Raw genomic sequence first — 15,630 nt, forward strand, 5'->3', positions numbered from 1 at the left:
ATTAACTATTGAAAAAAAAAATTAACTATAAAAGAAACTATGGAGTAAGTGATTGAATAAAACTCAAAATACAAAAAGAAACAGTCAAATAAAGGAAATAAATAATTGAATAAAACTCAAAATAAAAACTGAAGATGTGAGAAATAAATCGATTTTCTTATCTTAGACAATATACAATTTGATTTGAGTTTTAAAATCATAGACCCGAGTTTTGAATTGCCATCTGTCCAAGTTTGATTCATTTAAAATGTGAAGAACAGTTACATATATATTATCAAATTTGGGTACTACTAAATCAGTAACTTTTCATGTACAGAGACTGCAGAAAAGGTGAATGAAGAAGGTTTACAATTAAATCTCACAGGTGACTACTGTTTCCGCTAGAGTGCCACTAGCTAGTGCAGCAATTAAACCAGATTGCAATTCTAGATTCGTCACAGAGAAAAAACAATGGCCGACGGTACCATCGTATCTATCACCAAGAAACTAGCAACAATATTACTAGAAGAATACAAGTTTCTGGCAGAAGTGAAAGACGAAGTTGCTTCTCTACGTGATGAACTGGAGTGGATCAATTCCTTTCTAAAGGATGCTGCAAAAAGTGAGAGAAACTCTGAGAGAGTGGATGTATGGGTTAGCCAGGTTAGAGATCTTGCTCACTCTGCTGAAGATGCTATTGACATGTTCATCCATACGATGATGTATGAACGAGATAGAAGTCGCTTAAGATTCTTTTCAAGATTACCCTCCATCGGTTTTCTTGGTTCACCTAGTACTGTTCACAGTCTGGGGGGAAAGATCAAACGCATCAAGGCAAGGATCGAAAGGATGACAACAAATAGAAGAAAGTATGGCGTTCATAATCTGGACAAGGCAGATTCTTTGGGGAAGATGTTATCTTTGTTGCAAAATCAGTCCCAGGTATGAGTAGATCAATTAGTTTTGGGTTTGATAATCAGTCAAAGAAAGTGAAGGAAAAATTGAGGTTGACGGAAGACGAAGGTTCATGGCAAATGCGTACTGTTTCAATAGCGGGTGTACCTGGTTCAGGCAAGTCAACCCTTGCTCGCAAGATCTATGATGAAATTAAAACTCAATTCGATAATTGTGTTTGGATAGACGTCCCCAAGGATTTCAAACTAGAAGATGTCTTGCAAAGAATGCCTGGGAAGGAAGATTTTGTGAAATTATTGGTGGTGTTTGATGGTGTACGGGAAATAAAAACTTGGGATGAGATACGTGATCATGTTCTGTATGGAAGCGGAAAAATGTACAAGAAAGGAAGTAGAGTCCTACTTACTTGTCGCTCCTATGAGGTAGGCAGACACGCGGCATACACCTCAAGAACGGAGCCTCACTGGATGGAACCATTGGATGAAACAGATGGTATGGAGCTCCTCAAATGGAAGGTTGATGGTTTCAATGCAGAGTGTCGCCATTCAGAAGGGCAGCCTATTTTAGAAAGCTGTGAAGGTATACCACAGGCGATTATTCTAGTGGGTGGCCTCTTGTCCAGAAAACCGAAGCTACCTGACGTGTGGAACAAAGTTGCAACAAGTCTGAGGCGGCTTCGACACCAAGGCAACAATGCATGCTCCGCAGCACTGGCTCTGAGTTACGAACATTTACCAGAATATTTGAGTCCATGTTTTCTCTATTTCGGCCTCTTCCCGCAAGGTTATCTGATCGATCGCGAAACGTTAATTCAGATGTGGATTGCCGAGGGTTTCGTCCAAGAAATTGGTGAAAAATCCAAGGAAGATGTTGCATATGATTATCTATTAGAATTGATCCAAAGGGGCATGATCCAAGTTTGCCAATACAGAGTCAAGGTTGAAAAATGTCGCATCCATGATGCCATTGGAGAATGTGCAATCTCTAAAGGAGTACATGACAAATTTCTTGATATTCTGGGGAGTAGAGGTTTAACAAAGCCGGCAGAAAACCATATCGTGGTGGCACTTCGCGTTGCCATTCATTCAGGAAAATCGGAAATTTTCGCTGCTAAAACACGTTCAATTATATGCTTCGCTGACTTATACTACCCTAAGTTAGAGAAAGCCCCTTTCTACAGCAAGAACCGGTGGAACCTCAAGTATCTTAGAGTCTTGGACCTAAGAAGGTGGAAAAAACTCAACAAGTTACCCCGTGAAATTGGGAAACTTGTGCTCCTCAAGTACTTGAATCTACGTGGAACTCAGATAAGAAAGCTTCCACGCTCAGTGCGCAATCTCCTAAGCCTACAGACTCTTGATATCTCTGAAACTTGCATTGAACGACCGCCTTATTCGTTAGTATGGGAATTGAAAGAATTAAGACATTTTTATGCTAACCTTGAACAGGTGGGAGATTCAGAATTATCTGATGATCATAAAGGAGGATTTCGCTATCGCGATTTTCGGCGCATGGTGGTTAGCCGCAATTCTAATGCTGCGGCTCGGCAAACCAAAACCAAAACCGAAACCAACGGAGTAGAGAATCTTCAGACACTGTCAACAAGATCAGGAGACAACGGTTGGAGTTTCAATCTTGAATTTTATCGATTGATCAATCTCAGAAAGCTAAAGATCACTGAGGTGAATATGGACCGTGATGGAATAACGGTATCATGCTCGATTTCCCTATTTGTTTCCCTCAGAGAGTTGGAGATTGAGTGGAAAGGCATCTTGACATTTCCATCATTTGCACGACATGAACACCTCTACAAAATGAGATTGTCAGGAAAGATTGATCAAGCAGGAATGGCAGAATGGATTTTTCCACCAAATCTTATTGAAGCAGTGTTATCTCATGTGACGCTAGATCAGGATGGAATTGATGCCCTTGCAAAATTAGGGCACTTAGAGTTCCTCGAGCTCATAGAAGGATCTTTCGCGGACCATAGTATGGTTTTTCTTGAAAATGGGTTTCTTAATCTTTCGCACTTGCATCTTGAAGGGCTATCTAAGTTGAGAAAATGGGAGGTCAAGAAAAATTCATTGCGCAAACTCGAGATTCTAAATCTTTGTCGTTTAGATAAACTGGTGGACTTGCCTTCTGGATTGAAACAACTCAAAAGTCTCTGCGAGCTCAAGACATCCTCTATGCCTGCAGAATTCGTGGCACAAACTAAAAAGATGAGGGAATTGATTGGGAAAAGATCCAACACGCCCCCAACATCGCGATCATTGGTTCCCTCTTCAGAGGGGATATACAATTCAATCCGGTGAGATTTTCCTTTTATGTTTATGGTCCCTTCTTTTAACTTCCAATTTTGCTTTTCGATTACTTATTGATGACCGAAGAAGGAAGTTTTATAGTTCTGAGAAAGTTTGATGTTAGTGTCCCCAGGTTAGCGAAGGAGCTACTGATTACCGGCTAATGCATTCTTGGCAATCAATGGAGCACCAAGTAAGTGTGTTGCATGGAATTGATTTTAATGTACATATATTTTGAGTATACGTAACATGAAAAAGTTTCAGTTAAATGGTCTCCCTAAATGCAGATCCTTTGCGTCTGGATAAGGCATGCGTCCATGGAAGACACATGTCCTAATACGAGCAGGGCATCTCGCAGGCAGTTAGATAGACGCATGCCCTGCCTAAAAAGTGTAGGATCAAAATATGGTCTCCGTTTTAAATAGCAACCTCATCTTTATTTTATATTACTATTTTTTTTTAAACTGTTATTTTAAATAATGCAAACTTGGAATAGATTGAATTGTTTACTGTTATGTGTTTTGTTTTCTTTTAGCAATTATAAGGAAGGGTGCAAGTTTGGCCCTGGAAGCGGTAACCCTCCTAAGCTTGACCAAGGCTTGGGAATTGGGATCAAGTGTTTTGGACTTAAGTGTGGGTCAACACCAAGAATTAGGGACAAGGACAGGCTTATGATTGGTGTTTGTCCCATGGTTCATTTCCACTCATCGCTGATTTGGCTTGATTTGACCTTGATTTTATTTTGATCCAGATCCAGATATTTACTGTCATCTTGACTCTGCTTTTTGAACTTATAAATTATTTTATTGATGAAGAAACAATGTAGAATTTGAGTTACTTTATATTTTTGTGAATTTTCTTTTTCAGTTTACAAGAGATATTCTAATTTTATTTAATTTGCAGGTAACAAGCCACAAGTAATCTATAGGTCTTATGCTTTGGCAGAGAGACTACTTTTAATTGTGCAAATCTATTATTCTTCTTTGTTTCTCTTTTCTGTTTCCCTCTGTTGTGAAAAAAAATAAGTAATCTAAGGCTTTGTTTCTTATAAGTTCTTTTTATTTGTGGGATGGTATGTATCTCAGAATATTTCCTATGTTCTAAACTTATAATTTGTTAATAATATTTTTAATGAAAAATTTTAGTATCATATGACGAAAAGCACAAACACCCACAAGAATACTGAATTGGTAATATCCCCCATTTTTACTAGAATGTTTATCAAAAAAATTTTGGTAAAAAAGAAAATTCATTAATTAAAATTGCCTAAAAGTATTTAAAGTTTGGAGGCAATATATAATCCTAGATTTCGTGTGAATTCTCACCACTTGCGTAGCAAAAAGAGTTAAAGGGTAATTTGTACTTCCCTTAAAACAAATTTTCAAGCCGATCTTCTTGCAGATGGAGCTAGAATTTTTCAGATTTCTAAGTTTTGTCCACCATCTTTTATTGTGGATACTTTTTTTTTTTTTGATCGTCTCTTTGGATGGCGGTTAACCACAAATTACACAGGGGACCCACAGGGTTAAGGTAATGGGTTTATTTTTTTAGGGCCTGTTTGGTTACAAGAATCTAGAGATTTGAAATCTCTGGATTCACAAATGGAAGATTTATACCTGTTTGGTTGTATGAATCCTTAGATTTATGAAATCTATGGATTCACATTTTTACACTAAAAACATGAATCTGTAGATTTATGGGTATGAGGTGAAATCCAGAGATTTCACCCCTACCATAAAAACGCTAAACATTTGAACCATGACTCACATTTGAACCATGACTCTATAGATATTTTTTTCAAGATGAAACTGTAAATTTCATTCAAAAACTCAAGCTAACCAAACAGTTAATTTTATGAACCATGATTCCATAAATTTGAAATCTCTAGATTTTTTAAATCTCCAGACTCAAGTAACCAAACAGGTCCTTAATGTTTTATTATTTCTTAACTTGTGAGCCACATAATTTGTGGTTGTAACATGCTCCTTGTCAGGGGAGATGATATACACTCCTTTCAGCTTCTAAAAGAGTTACCTTGGAGAGCTTTAAGATAATTTTTTTAACTGAAAAAATAAATAATAACCTCATGTTTTATTTTTAACCCAAAAATAGATATACCCCCTCATGTATAATCTTATGGATTTTTGGAACCAGCAATTGTGAGGAACGGTTTTGTGCAACTGTGAGTTCAGACTAAGATGGGCCAAATTCAAACCCGGCCCACTTTGATTCAGGAAGATTGTCAAATGTCGAGAATCCATAAGGTTTAAAAGAGGCCAGGCCCAACTTTTTCTTTACAGTGCAGAACTTGGGCTGGGCCCAGTTAAACGAATAACATGCAAGGACTCTGTTGGCTTAAATAAATTAATTAAGACTCTCATGGCATGATTTTCATTTTTTTATTTTTACCTATTTTCTAAAAATCAGTAGAAAAAATTATTTCAAATCAAAATATGACAAACGTTTGGTGGTCAATTGGTAGAATAGGTTTTTTTTAATTAAAAATACGTTTGGTTTGGTATATATTTCTATAAAATAACTTCTTTTGTTTTTGTCAAGAGAGATAATGGGGTTTATAGAGAAATAACGAAGAAAAATAAATAAAAAAAAATTATAAAAGAAACTGAATTTATCGTTTTAACCTTATTCAACCATTAGTCACATGTATTTTAAGAACCACCACAAAAAACAGAAGAAAGTTATTTTCATAGAAAAATTAAATAGATATAGATTGTATAAATCGTACCAAACACTACAATTTCTATTTATTTGGGAAAAAATCAAAAATGAAAATCACACCAAACACTGCCAAACATCAACCTATCACATTTACAAGTGACGAAGTTTTCCTATCAAAAGAAGGAATTGGATTCCTCTTAACTCTAACTGGTTCATCAATGTCATTCGCTTTCCACTGGAGTTGAGCTTTTTTCCCCCTCTCTGCTATAATGTCTTCGCAGAAGTTACTTTTGATGAGTTCTGATGGTGAAATCTTTGAGGTTGATTAATCCATCATCTTTGTATCTGAATTCATCAAGAATATGTTCGAAGATAACATCAATGGCATGATACCATACCAAATGTCAGCTCAAATATATTATCCAAAGTGATTGATTATGGCAAGAGTCATAGTAATGTAGACAATCGATCCGATAAATATAAGAAGTGGGAAGAAGAGTATTTGAACATTGATCAAAAGATGCTTTTTGATCTCATACTCACTGCAAATTTTCTCAACATTGTATGATTGTTAGGGGTAGCTACTGAGAAAATAACTAGCATGATAAGAGGAAAGACAACTGAACGGATACAAGAGATTTAAAATATCTTACTCCAGAAGAAGAAGAAGAAGAGGAGATCCGAAAGCAAAATCCACTGACCTTTAATCTAAAAATAATTGGAAAGACGACTACTCACCGCCTTTTAGAATTAGGGTTATGATTATAGATTTCTGTTTCTGATTTTCAGTCTTGTTAATTCGTTTTCTTTCTTTTACTCAGTTTATTAGTTTTAGAGATCAATAGGGTTCTTATTGTATTCAATATTATTAGGTATTATTCTTGTTTAGAATTCAGAATTCCTTTTAATTTAATTTAACCTGTTAGCTAGGCTTTGTTCCATTATCTACTCTCAAATTCTGTTCTAAGCATACTCTATACTCAATCGCCACAAACTAAGATTGCAAGATCTGGTTCAGCTTATATAAGATGGCTTCTTTCTTTTTTTTTTTTTTTTTGGGTTTAAATATAACGTTCCTTCCTTTATTTCTTCAGTGATACTTTAAAATCTTCAACTCTTTTTCTACTGGAACAATTGAAATTTGCAGTTTCTGTTTTCTATTTCTCAGGATAAATGTATGTGTTTTTCTAACATTTCTCCACCACATCACTTTTAAGTGCTAACAAAATTAATTGATGGTAGAAGCCTTAGTGGGTCCCTTTTGAAAATATGGTGAAAATGTGTCAGGAGAGTACAGACCTCTATTTTTACTGATAGAAAATCTGGACTTGTTTACCAAAAAAAAAATATCTGCACTTGAACAATCGTATGGTAAATCGTCCTGCACAACAATACGAATTAGCAATAAAATTGTCATTGTTAAGATCATCTGAAGAAGGTGACCCTCTTGGCCCCTTGCACGAGCCTTGTCTCTTGGGGGGGACCATGGTTGTAGGTACCAATATTGGATCAGTTTCATATGAAGCCTCAACAAATTATGGTGGTATCCATCAAATAGATTTTCCTTTCTGGATTTGATTTGAACATTATCTTGTTTGGTATTGATATTTGTACACTAAAACCCTGACAGGGGACTATATACTGTTGAGTTCATTTGTAATTCACCAAATTATAAAAAGAAAGAGGCCCACTTCCCTTTCAATGTTTTCTTTGAGCACACCATAGTAGGTGCCACATTCATTGATCATTCCATTTTTACAAGGACCTATATATCATGAGATTCTTAGCAAGTTTCCATTGCTTATCTTCAAAGTGACAATTTACTTTGTACAGGTAGGGGTACATCTCAGAGTCCGATACCTCTACCTCGAGAACAGAAGATAATTCTTCTGATCTTGAGCCACTATGTATTCAAGGGGTTCATTTTATCGATGCTCAAAGATAGGCCTCCCTATTAAATATGAGATAGAGAAAACATCAAATTAATAATTATGATTCATACGCAATTCATAAGTGCAATACGCTTAGTACCATTAGACAAGGTGGTTCATAAATCTTTATCTATTTATTTGATGTTGGTCCTCTAAAACAATAAATTTAAGCATAGTTGTGCCAAATGATCTTTATTTATTTTGGAGAGAAAGAGAAAGCTGGAATCAGGAGGACAAGGAACGTTGGCTTGAAAAGGGACTAATATAATTGATGTCAAAAGACACTTATTCCTTTATAGTTGATAAATCACTTTAAACCTCAGAAAATAACCAAATACAACATTTAATAAACATGTATCTCAGGCTTTGTTTCTTTCTTTCTTTTGCTTCAAATTTTCACCAACTTGTATGGAAATCATAGCTTGATATCTCTATATATAGATATGTTATAACTAAGAAAATGACTGTTGTTTGGAGACTTTGCTAGATCATTACATCGACTGGCGATATCTATCGATATCATTGATATTCAACAATGATAGATATCGACAATAATTTATGTGAGTTACTTTGTATAGGTGAGGGTATCTTTTACAGTCCAATTTCTCTACCTCAAGAATAGAGGATAACTTATATTCTATTGACTTTATTTTCTCAGTGATGCATCCAAAATCTGCTCAGCCCTTGGATCTCCACATGATGTCCTGCAAAACGAAAGCGTCAGATGTGGCCCAACCGCTGGGGTCGGGAGTCCACCTCCGAAGGCTAAGTCAGTTAATGAACTTAATCACAAACGGCTCTGCTAGAAGCAAGTAACTAATGAATGAAGAAACGGGAAAGGTGATCTAGATAGCGGGGGACGCCGATAGTTTGGATCTATCAGTATGTATCTGAACCTGAGTCTCAGATAGTATTCTTTTTGATCGATTGATCTGTCCCCTCACCTTGTATGGTAGTGAGGTTTATATAGAGTGTACCTTCGAATCTCCTTCGTTGGATGCACTCGAGCCTTCTTCGGGTAGTCGTTGGATCTTATCAATGAGATCCGTTGAGCGATAGACTTCTACTAGTTTGGGCTAGTAGAGGACTCCTGAGATAACCGTTAGGTTATGCGATAGTTATCCCTTTGATGATGATTATCCGCAGCCGTCAGTTTGAGTCTGCTGTCATCAGGGTGATTACCCTAATCCATAAGTAAGATTAGGCACGCACGCTTCGCACCCGAATAATCTTTCTTCTTCAGCAAGCCATCTTCGGATCCGGTTCGGGCTCGGGGGGGTTCGGTGTTTTCTCCGTCTCGACCGGGGTCGAGGGTCGGACCAGGTATAAACCCGGTCTGATCATAAGCCCTCCATATCACTCAGTTATCAAATTTAGACCTTTTTCTTAAGTGTGTGATAAAATAGAAGAGTCAAGATCGGATTATTAGTTCTAATAAAGTACAATAAGCTCGGTACTAGTAGATAGGATGGTTTTTCTGTTCTTTTCTTTCTTTCTTATATAGGTAAGTAAACTGAAGCAACAGAGGAAAAGTCATTATTCTAAGAAGTGAAAAGTGGCCAAACAATCTTATGAATCCTTTTTTGGACTCTGATCCATGGGTTATTGATGTCTGTGTCAATAAACCATTGGTTGGTGAATACTCTTATGACTAAAATTTGCTTTGATAAAAAATAAATAAATAAAAAGAAAGAAAGAAAAGAAAGAAAGAAAGAAGGAAGAAGAAGAAAGCTAAGTGTTTTCTTCATTTATTTTGGAAAGAGATAGGTGGGACAAGAAAGACAAAGGAACGTTGGGTCGAAAGACACTAAGGGCGAATTTGATAACGTTCTTAAAAAACATTTTTGGCGTTCTTCTGTTTTTTGGGAACGGAAGAACGGATTAGAGGCGTTTGATAAACGGTTCATTCTTCTGTTCTTTAAGAACGAACCGGTCAGAAAAGTGTCCTAAAGAATGCTTTCTGCAGAACATCAAAAAGATGTTTTTACCAAAGAACATAAACGAAAGTAATAAAATTTGTTCAAATTGAAGCTTTAAAACGAGTTTATCAAACACCAACTTTATTTTTCAACCCAAAAAAGGAGGAAAAAAAAACACCAACTTATTCTATTATTAGTGTTCTAAAAATATTTTTAGAACAAATTTATCAAATGCCATTTTCAAGCAAAGAACGGTCTTTTAGCACAGAAACATTAAAAAACGATTTTGCATAAGGACTGATTTTTCAAAATAGAAACGTTACCATACTAATTGATTGGAAAGATATACGCGTCTTTGAGATAATTATGTCTTTTCCATCGAAGGTAACAAACACTTATTCCTTAATACTTGGGAAAATCACCTTCCAAGTTTCACCAGAACAAACCAAACACAACATTTAATAAACATCTAACTCGGGCCTTGTCAAGGTTGGTTTTAATTCTATTTGGATACTTGAATTGCACACGCAGTGAGTTTGTGATAGAGAATTTGATCTGGTGCTTACAGTTGGTCAATTTACCACTTGGGATGTATGTATTTGATACTTATTTATGAAAGTGATGACTAATGAATGGTAATTAATTTAGGAGCGGAGAAGAGTGGATGGTTGAGAACCTCACCTCTCATTGAAGAAACTGTGGATTCAATCCTTGCCGGCGGCATATGTAATATCTCTATCCTCAATTTTCCTATATATAAAAAACGCCTTTATTACCCAAAAAAAAAACCTTAACTTCCGCATGGTACTTATTTTTGCAGGTCTCAACGGGATAAAGAATGGTAGTACTCACTAGAGCACCGATGGCTCCTAAGGTTGCCTTAATCAATTCCGGTCATCTAAGAGAGAGACTGGGTGATTTTTGGCAGGGGAAAGTGGGAGCGGTGGTCACCAGCAAGGGAAGGGTTGGATGGTTTCCAGCAATGTAGTGGGCAGTTTTTAGGCAGATGTAGGTAGAAGATTGGTCACCCACCAAAATTTGGGTATGAGAGGATTTAAATGAAAGTAATTATCTCATTGCCTCTAACAAGGGTAATATGGTCATTTTTGTGACCTTACAGAATCTTAGATAGAATATTAGAAATGTGCATTTTGTAATTTTGAGAGTGTATAATCTATAATTTAAGACCTTAAAGCATGCAACCCAGAGTTTAAACCCCACTAAAGTGTGCGACCTGTAATTTACTCATATAGTTGAAGACTTAGCTAGATATTGACAATGATGGACATGATGACTAATACCGCTAGATAAAACCATGACAATCAACCACATCTACCATCATTAAAAAAAAAAAAAAAAAAAAAAAAAATCCTTATGATAAATCTCTTGTATTCTTCATACTATAAGATTAGTACCAACAATGGGACCCAATGATTGTTCCGTTCAATATCCTTGTGGTCCATAAGAAGTGAAACGATAAGTTGATCATATTTTTTGAGGGCAACGGATGGAATTTCTGTTCTCTCTTTCTAGATTCCAATAAAAGGTTGACTGATTCAGGTAAGATTGGGGATGACAAGGGACATGTGTTTTGTTAGGGTCGTGCTTCAGTCCTACGCATTTAGTGTGCAGGACCACCATGCAAAACAATTTCAGCCGTCGGATCAAAATTTTGACCGAAATTTCAAATCCAATGATCCAAAATTCAGCATGATGGTCCTACGCATTTAATGTGCAGACTAAAGCAATTTCGGTTTTATAAGTCATTTTTGTGGGTTTTTTAAACTTTGAAGAAATAAATAAATAAATAAAACATTTGAGGATTTGACCTAACACTCATAGGCTTTATCAAAGTGAAAGTTCACTCAAGCATAGTCCAAATCCAATACGGGTGTTAATGGTTCGGTTTGGGATAGTTTTGGTTTGGGTTTAACAGATTTGAACTGAAAATACTATAAATACGGATGATTTGAAAATTCTCGGGTTAATGCAATTTAGGTTTGGGTTGACTAACGGCTTGAATTCAATCCATTATTATATCGCCATAGCCCATTTCAAATTTGAAGTTATATTGGTCTTAAATCTAGCCTCTCGTACCTAAGGTCCACAAACCAAACAATTTAAAGTGTAACTAAACTCAGAATCTTAATAAAAAACGAATATACAAAATATCAATGTAGATTGTAGAAACATGATACACCCATCATTGAAACACATTTAATTAAGCCAATTTATAACCGGTTATAACAGTTTTGGGATTTATAATGGTTTGGACTAACGGGCCACTACTGATTGGACCGAACTAGTCTGAGACCATTTGGTTTTTTTACCCCTCAGCTCGTACCCCTTTCAATTAAGCATCATTTGGTGCAGTTCAGCCCATAATGGGCTGGTTCCATTTGATTTTAATGCCATACTCTAAAAATTGATATCCTTAAAAACTTCTATCTATTAGGGTAGAGGTCTATGTTTTCCTTATACTTTTTCATTATATATTAGGAGTGAACTCACTTTTGAGTTCTAACAAAATGAATAACTAGTAGAATTCCTCAATGGGTTTTCTCTTCATGTGTGTTGAGAGGTATAAGAGAGCACATATCTAATATCTCCATCCATCATCAAGACTCTCAAAAATATGGAATCAAGATTTGGAATGATCCAGTTGATTTGGGTTTGACTATGAATCAGTTTCGACTCTGAAACAAGGTGCAACATCTCGGCTAATTTCGCCGATATTTCAAGTGGAGTTCGAGCATATTGCAGGCAACGAAGGTAAAGCTTAGATGGCTAGATGAACCCATCAATCATAGCTGGAGAGGTAGAGTTGCAGAGGTAGAACCGTAGTGATAGATGACGAAGAAAGGGAAAACCGGAGAAGAAGAGGATAATCAAAAGCTGGTTGTAGATGTGATAAAATGCAATTTATAAGGTCACCATCTGGGCTCTGTAACAACAAAAAAATACCGGACTTGTTAAAACCCAAATCAACCCAGCAAAATAAAAATTGATAAACTTAGTCAAAGGCGAAAATGAGTACCAGAATCGTTTTTACCACAAGCTTGTTAATCTTCTAGATATATAGCCAACTCCATGACCCTGATATTAGCAATCTTCAGCAGGTTTGGAAACAACCACACCGGTTCTCCTTTAAATCTCTTATTTCTTCAAAAAAGGTTCCTCCTTTGAAAGAAGTTGTTCAGGCTAGTGGTTTTTCACAGTTCCATGTTTCAACCTCCGGCCAAGAACAGTACTTTACCATTGACATATCTCTAGAGCTCATCCGGCAGTGGATTTCTCAAGGATATACCCATTTACATCTCGGGGCTCTAAGACTTTCCATAACTTTTCATGGTCGGCATGGAATTTCTGTAGTTTCTCGTCTAGATGTTCTGGATTCCAGGTTTCTACAGTACCAAGATGCTATCATCAGTAACATTCAAACCACATTGAACGCTGGAACGGTGTTCTTTACCTTGTTCCCCAATTATAATATCCCGTTGGCCGATCCTCTGTTGTCTCAAGCTATAAAACTTTTAGTCCACCTTACTGATGCTCCTCAAGTTTTGGGCTCTATAGCGGCAACTCTTCACTACCAGATGTGTTATAGACTTCAGAATCATTCCTTTGATCTGGATACCGATCACACCAAAGATGCGTTATTTTTTAAGGTCGATGCAAATCAGTCTATCACAGCTGCCCAAGTTCCCAGACAAATCCCTCGTGCATAACTCATCAAGCTTCTGGCAGACTCATGGATTACTTCCTATGAAGCACTCCATGCTGAACCACCTCCAGACCCAGTCCTGACCTTTACTGCACCATCTTATAAAAGACTTCCTGAAGGACAAACAGAAGTGCGATTTGCTAAACCAACAGTTTTCATGTTACTCCCTTTCCTTCCTCCAAAACAGGAATACTTGTCTTCAGTTCCTATCAAACCCTTTGCTCAAGACGGCTCTCCTATTTATCAGTTCCAGTCACCAACAGGACATAAATACTTTGATGTTTGTGATTGTCTCGACTGCATCTCCCAAGAAGATGAAGATGACTAGCTACCCAACCCAAAAAAGAAACAATATCCCTTATGGAAATGATATTGTACAGGATGCCCTAATGTTGGGCCTCTTTCAAATGCTCTTGGAAAATATTAGTATATTGTACAGTATGGTACTTCAAAACCCTGTTCTTTAGGGTGTTGTCAGGCCTCTCAAGAACTTTCACAACAATCTCCAGCCCCAGCTTACATGATACAAAACACAAGCAGTTCTTCATCCATCAGCAAGAACTTTCCTTCCACATCTCCTCATGTAGACACCCAAGGTAGGTCACATACTTGGAAAGTTTCTCCTCCAAATACAGTATTTTCTGATGGAACGAAGCAAGTTAATTCTCCAGTTGAAGCAGCCTTAAACTGGCAAGCAGAAAATGCTCTTGTTCAGAATCAGTATCTTCAGAAAATTGTAGCATATCAAAAGCATGCTACTTTGCAGTTTCAACAAGTTACCAAAGATCTCATGTACCTGAAGAAATGGGGAATTGAGGTCCAGGGTAGAGTTTGTTGCTTTTTTTTTTTTTTTTTAACGAAATGGGAATTTATACTCCAACAAGACTTGCGAGGCTGGGCCGGCCCAATTGACAAAAAATTGATTACTAGCTGTTGAACCTCCGATGCTGCTAGAAGTTCAAGAATTTTGCTGAAGTTTTGGAGATTTTCATGCAGATTTTTGGTGATATTTACGCCCATGTACCGTGCCCTCAAATCTTTGGATTTTTTTTTTGTGGGTTAAACAAAACGCTCAGATCTTTGGATCACACACACTCACATGTTCAATTGTACGGACATATGACAGCTATAGATACGCCCACCTGGCACGGTGGCACCGTGTGCCGTGCAAGTTTCCTTGCAGCCTCATGCAGCCTGGGCAGATCCAGAATTAATTATATCACGTGTCAGTTTCAGATGTCACTTGTTTAGAATTAGTACAATCGGTAGAGCCCATACGGAATCTCACACTTGGGTTCTGATTAAAGTAATTAACACGTAAAAATATGAAGTGACTCACTTCTCACTTGATCTAATCGATGCGTGAACTATCATCAATCATTTGACCATGGAAAATGCCCACTCGCCAGTGGGGTCCACCCTCTTTTTCTTGGTAAGAGGGTGGGGTCCATCCCTTTTAGAGATGCGATGGGGTTCACAGATTTGAACCGATCGGATTTACATATATTGGGAAATTTTCACTCTCACCCCTTATGTTACCTCTTCATATTAATATCACTCCGTACATTTATTCAAGTGCCAGTCAAATTCTGTATTAGTAACACCATTGATCTTAGTCATCCTCCAAGTTTCCCAATTATAATTTAGATTAGGGGTGTCAACAGTTCGGGTTGGGCCGATTTCGGGATGAAAAATACTCAATCCAAACACGGCCCATTAAGAAAATAACGATTTCGAGCCTGTTTCAGACTGGTGCGGTTTGGGTTCAGGCTGACCAACGGTTTGGGCTAACGGTTTAGAATTGGATTTACTAACGGTTTGGGTTTGGTTTATTAACGGTATGTTTTGAGTACCTTGTTGATATGTGAAATTTATCAAGAGTAAGCGAACACATATAAACATTAAGTTATATTCAAGTCTTTTGTGTTGGGTGTTCAAAACCAAAAACTTTTTTTCTACAAAAAATAAAACTTATAAAACTAATATACAAAAGAAAGTTGGCATCTTGATGAATTTTAGTGGGTTGTCTCTGCTTATTTTCCTCCCCCTTCTTGATACTTGTAAAAATGGATAAAAAATAAAGCATTAAAAGATTTTCAAATGATAATACACTTGCTATATATTTTATAAGCCCATCTTCCAAATGGCGAAGCTTTGACAAGCTTGTTGTTTGCATATTC

General features: G+C 36.8%; 1 protein-coding gene across 1 annotated transcript; it reads left to right on the forward strand.

The window, feature by feature from the left end:
• Nucleotides 1-923: 923 nt before the first annotated feature.
• On the forward strand, nucleotides 924-2,653 carry LOC149023220 (toMV resistant protein Tm-2 netted virescent-like). Its single transcript, XM_089142720.1, has 2 exons — nucleotides 924-2,576; nucleotides 2,639-2,653. The coding sequence occupies exons 1-2, from the start codon at nucleotides 924-926 to the stop codon at nucleotides 2,651-2,653; spliced, it is 1,668 nt and encodes a 555-aa protein (XP_088998846.1).
• Nucleotides 2,654-15,630: the final 12,977 nt, after the last annotated feature.

Source organism: Hakea prostrata, chromosome 2, assembly GCF_041222555.1.
Source record: "Hakea prostrata isolate BN-2017 chromosome 2, UWA_Hpros_2, whole genome shotgun sequence".
NCBI lineage: Eukaryota > Viridiplantae > Streptophyta > Magnoliopsida > Proteales > Proteaceae > Hakea > Hakea prostrata.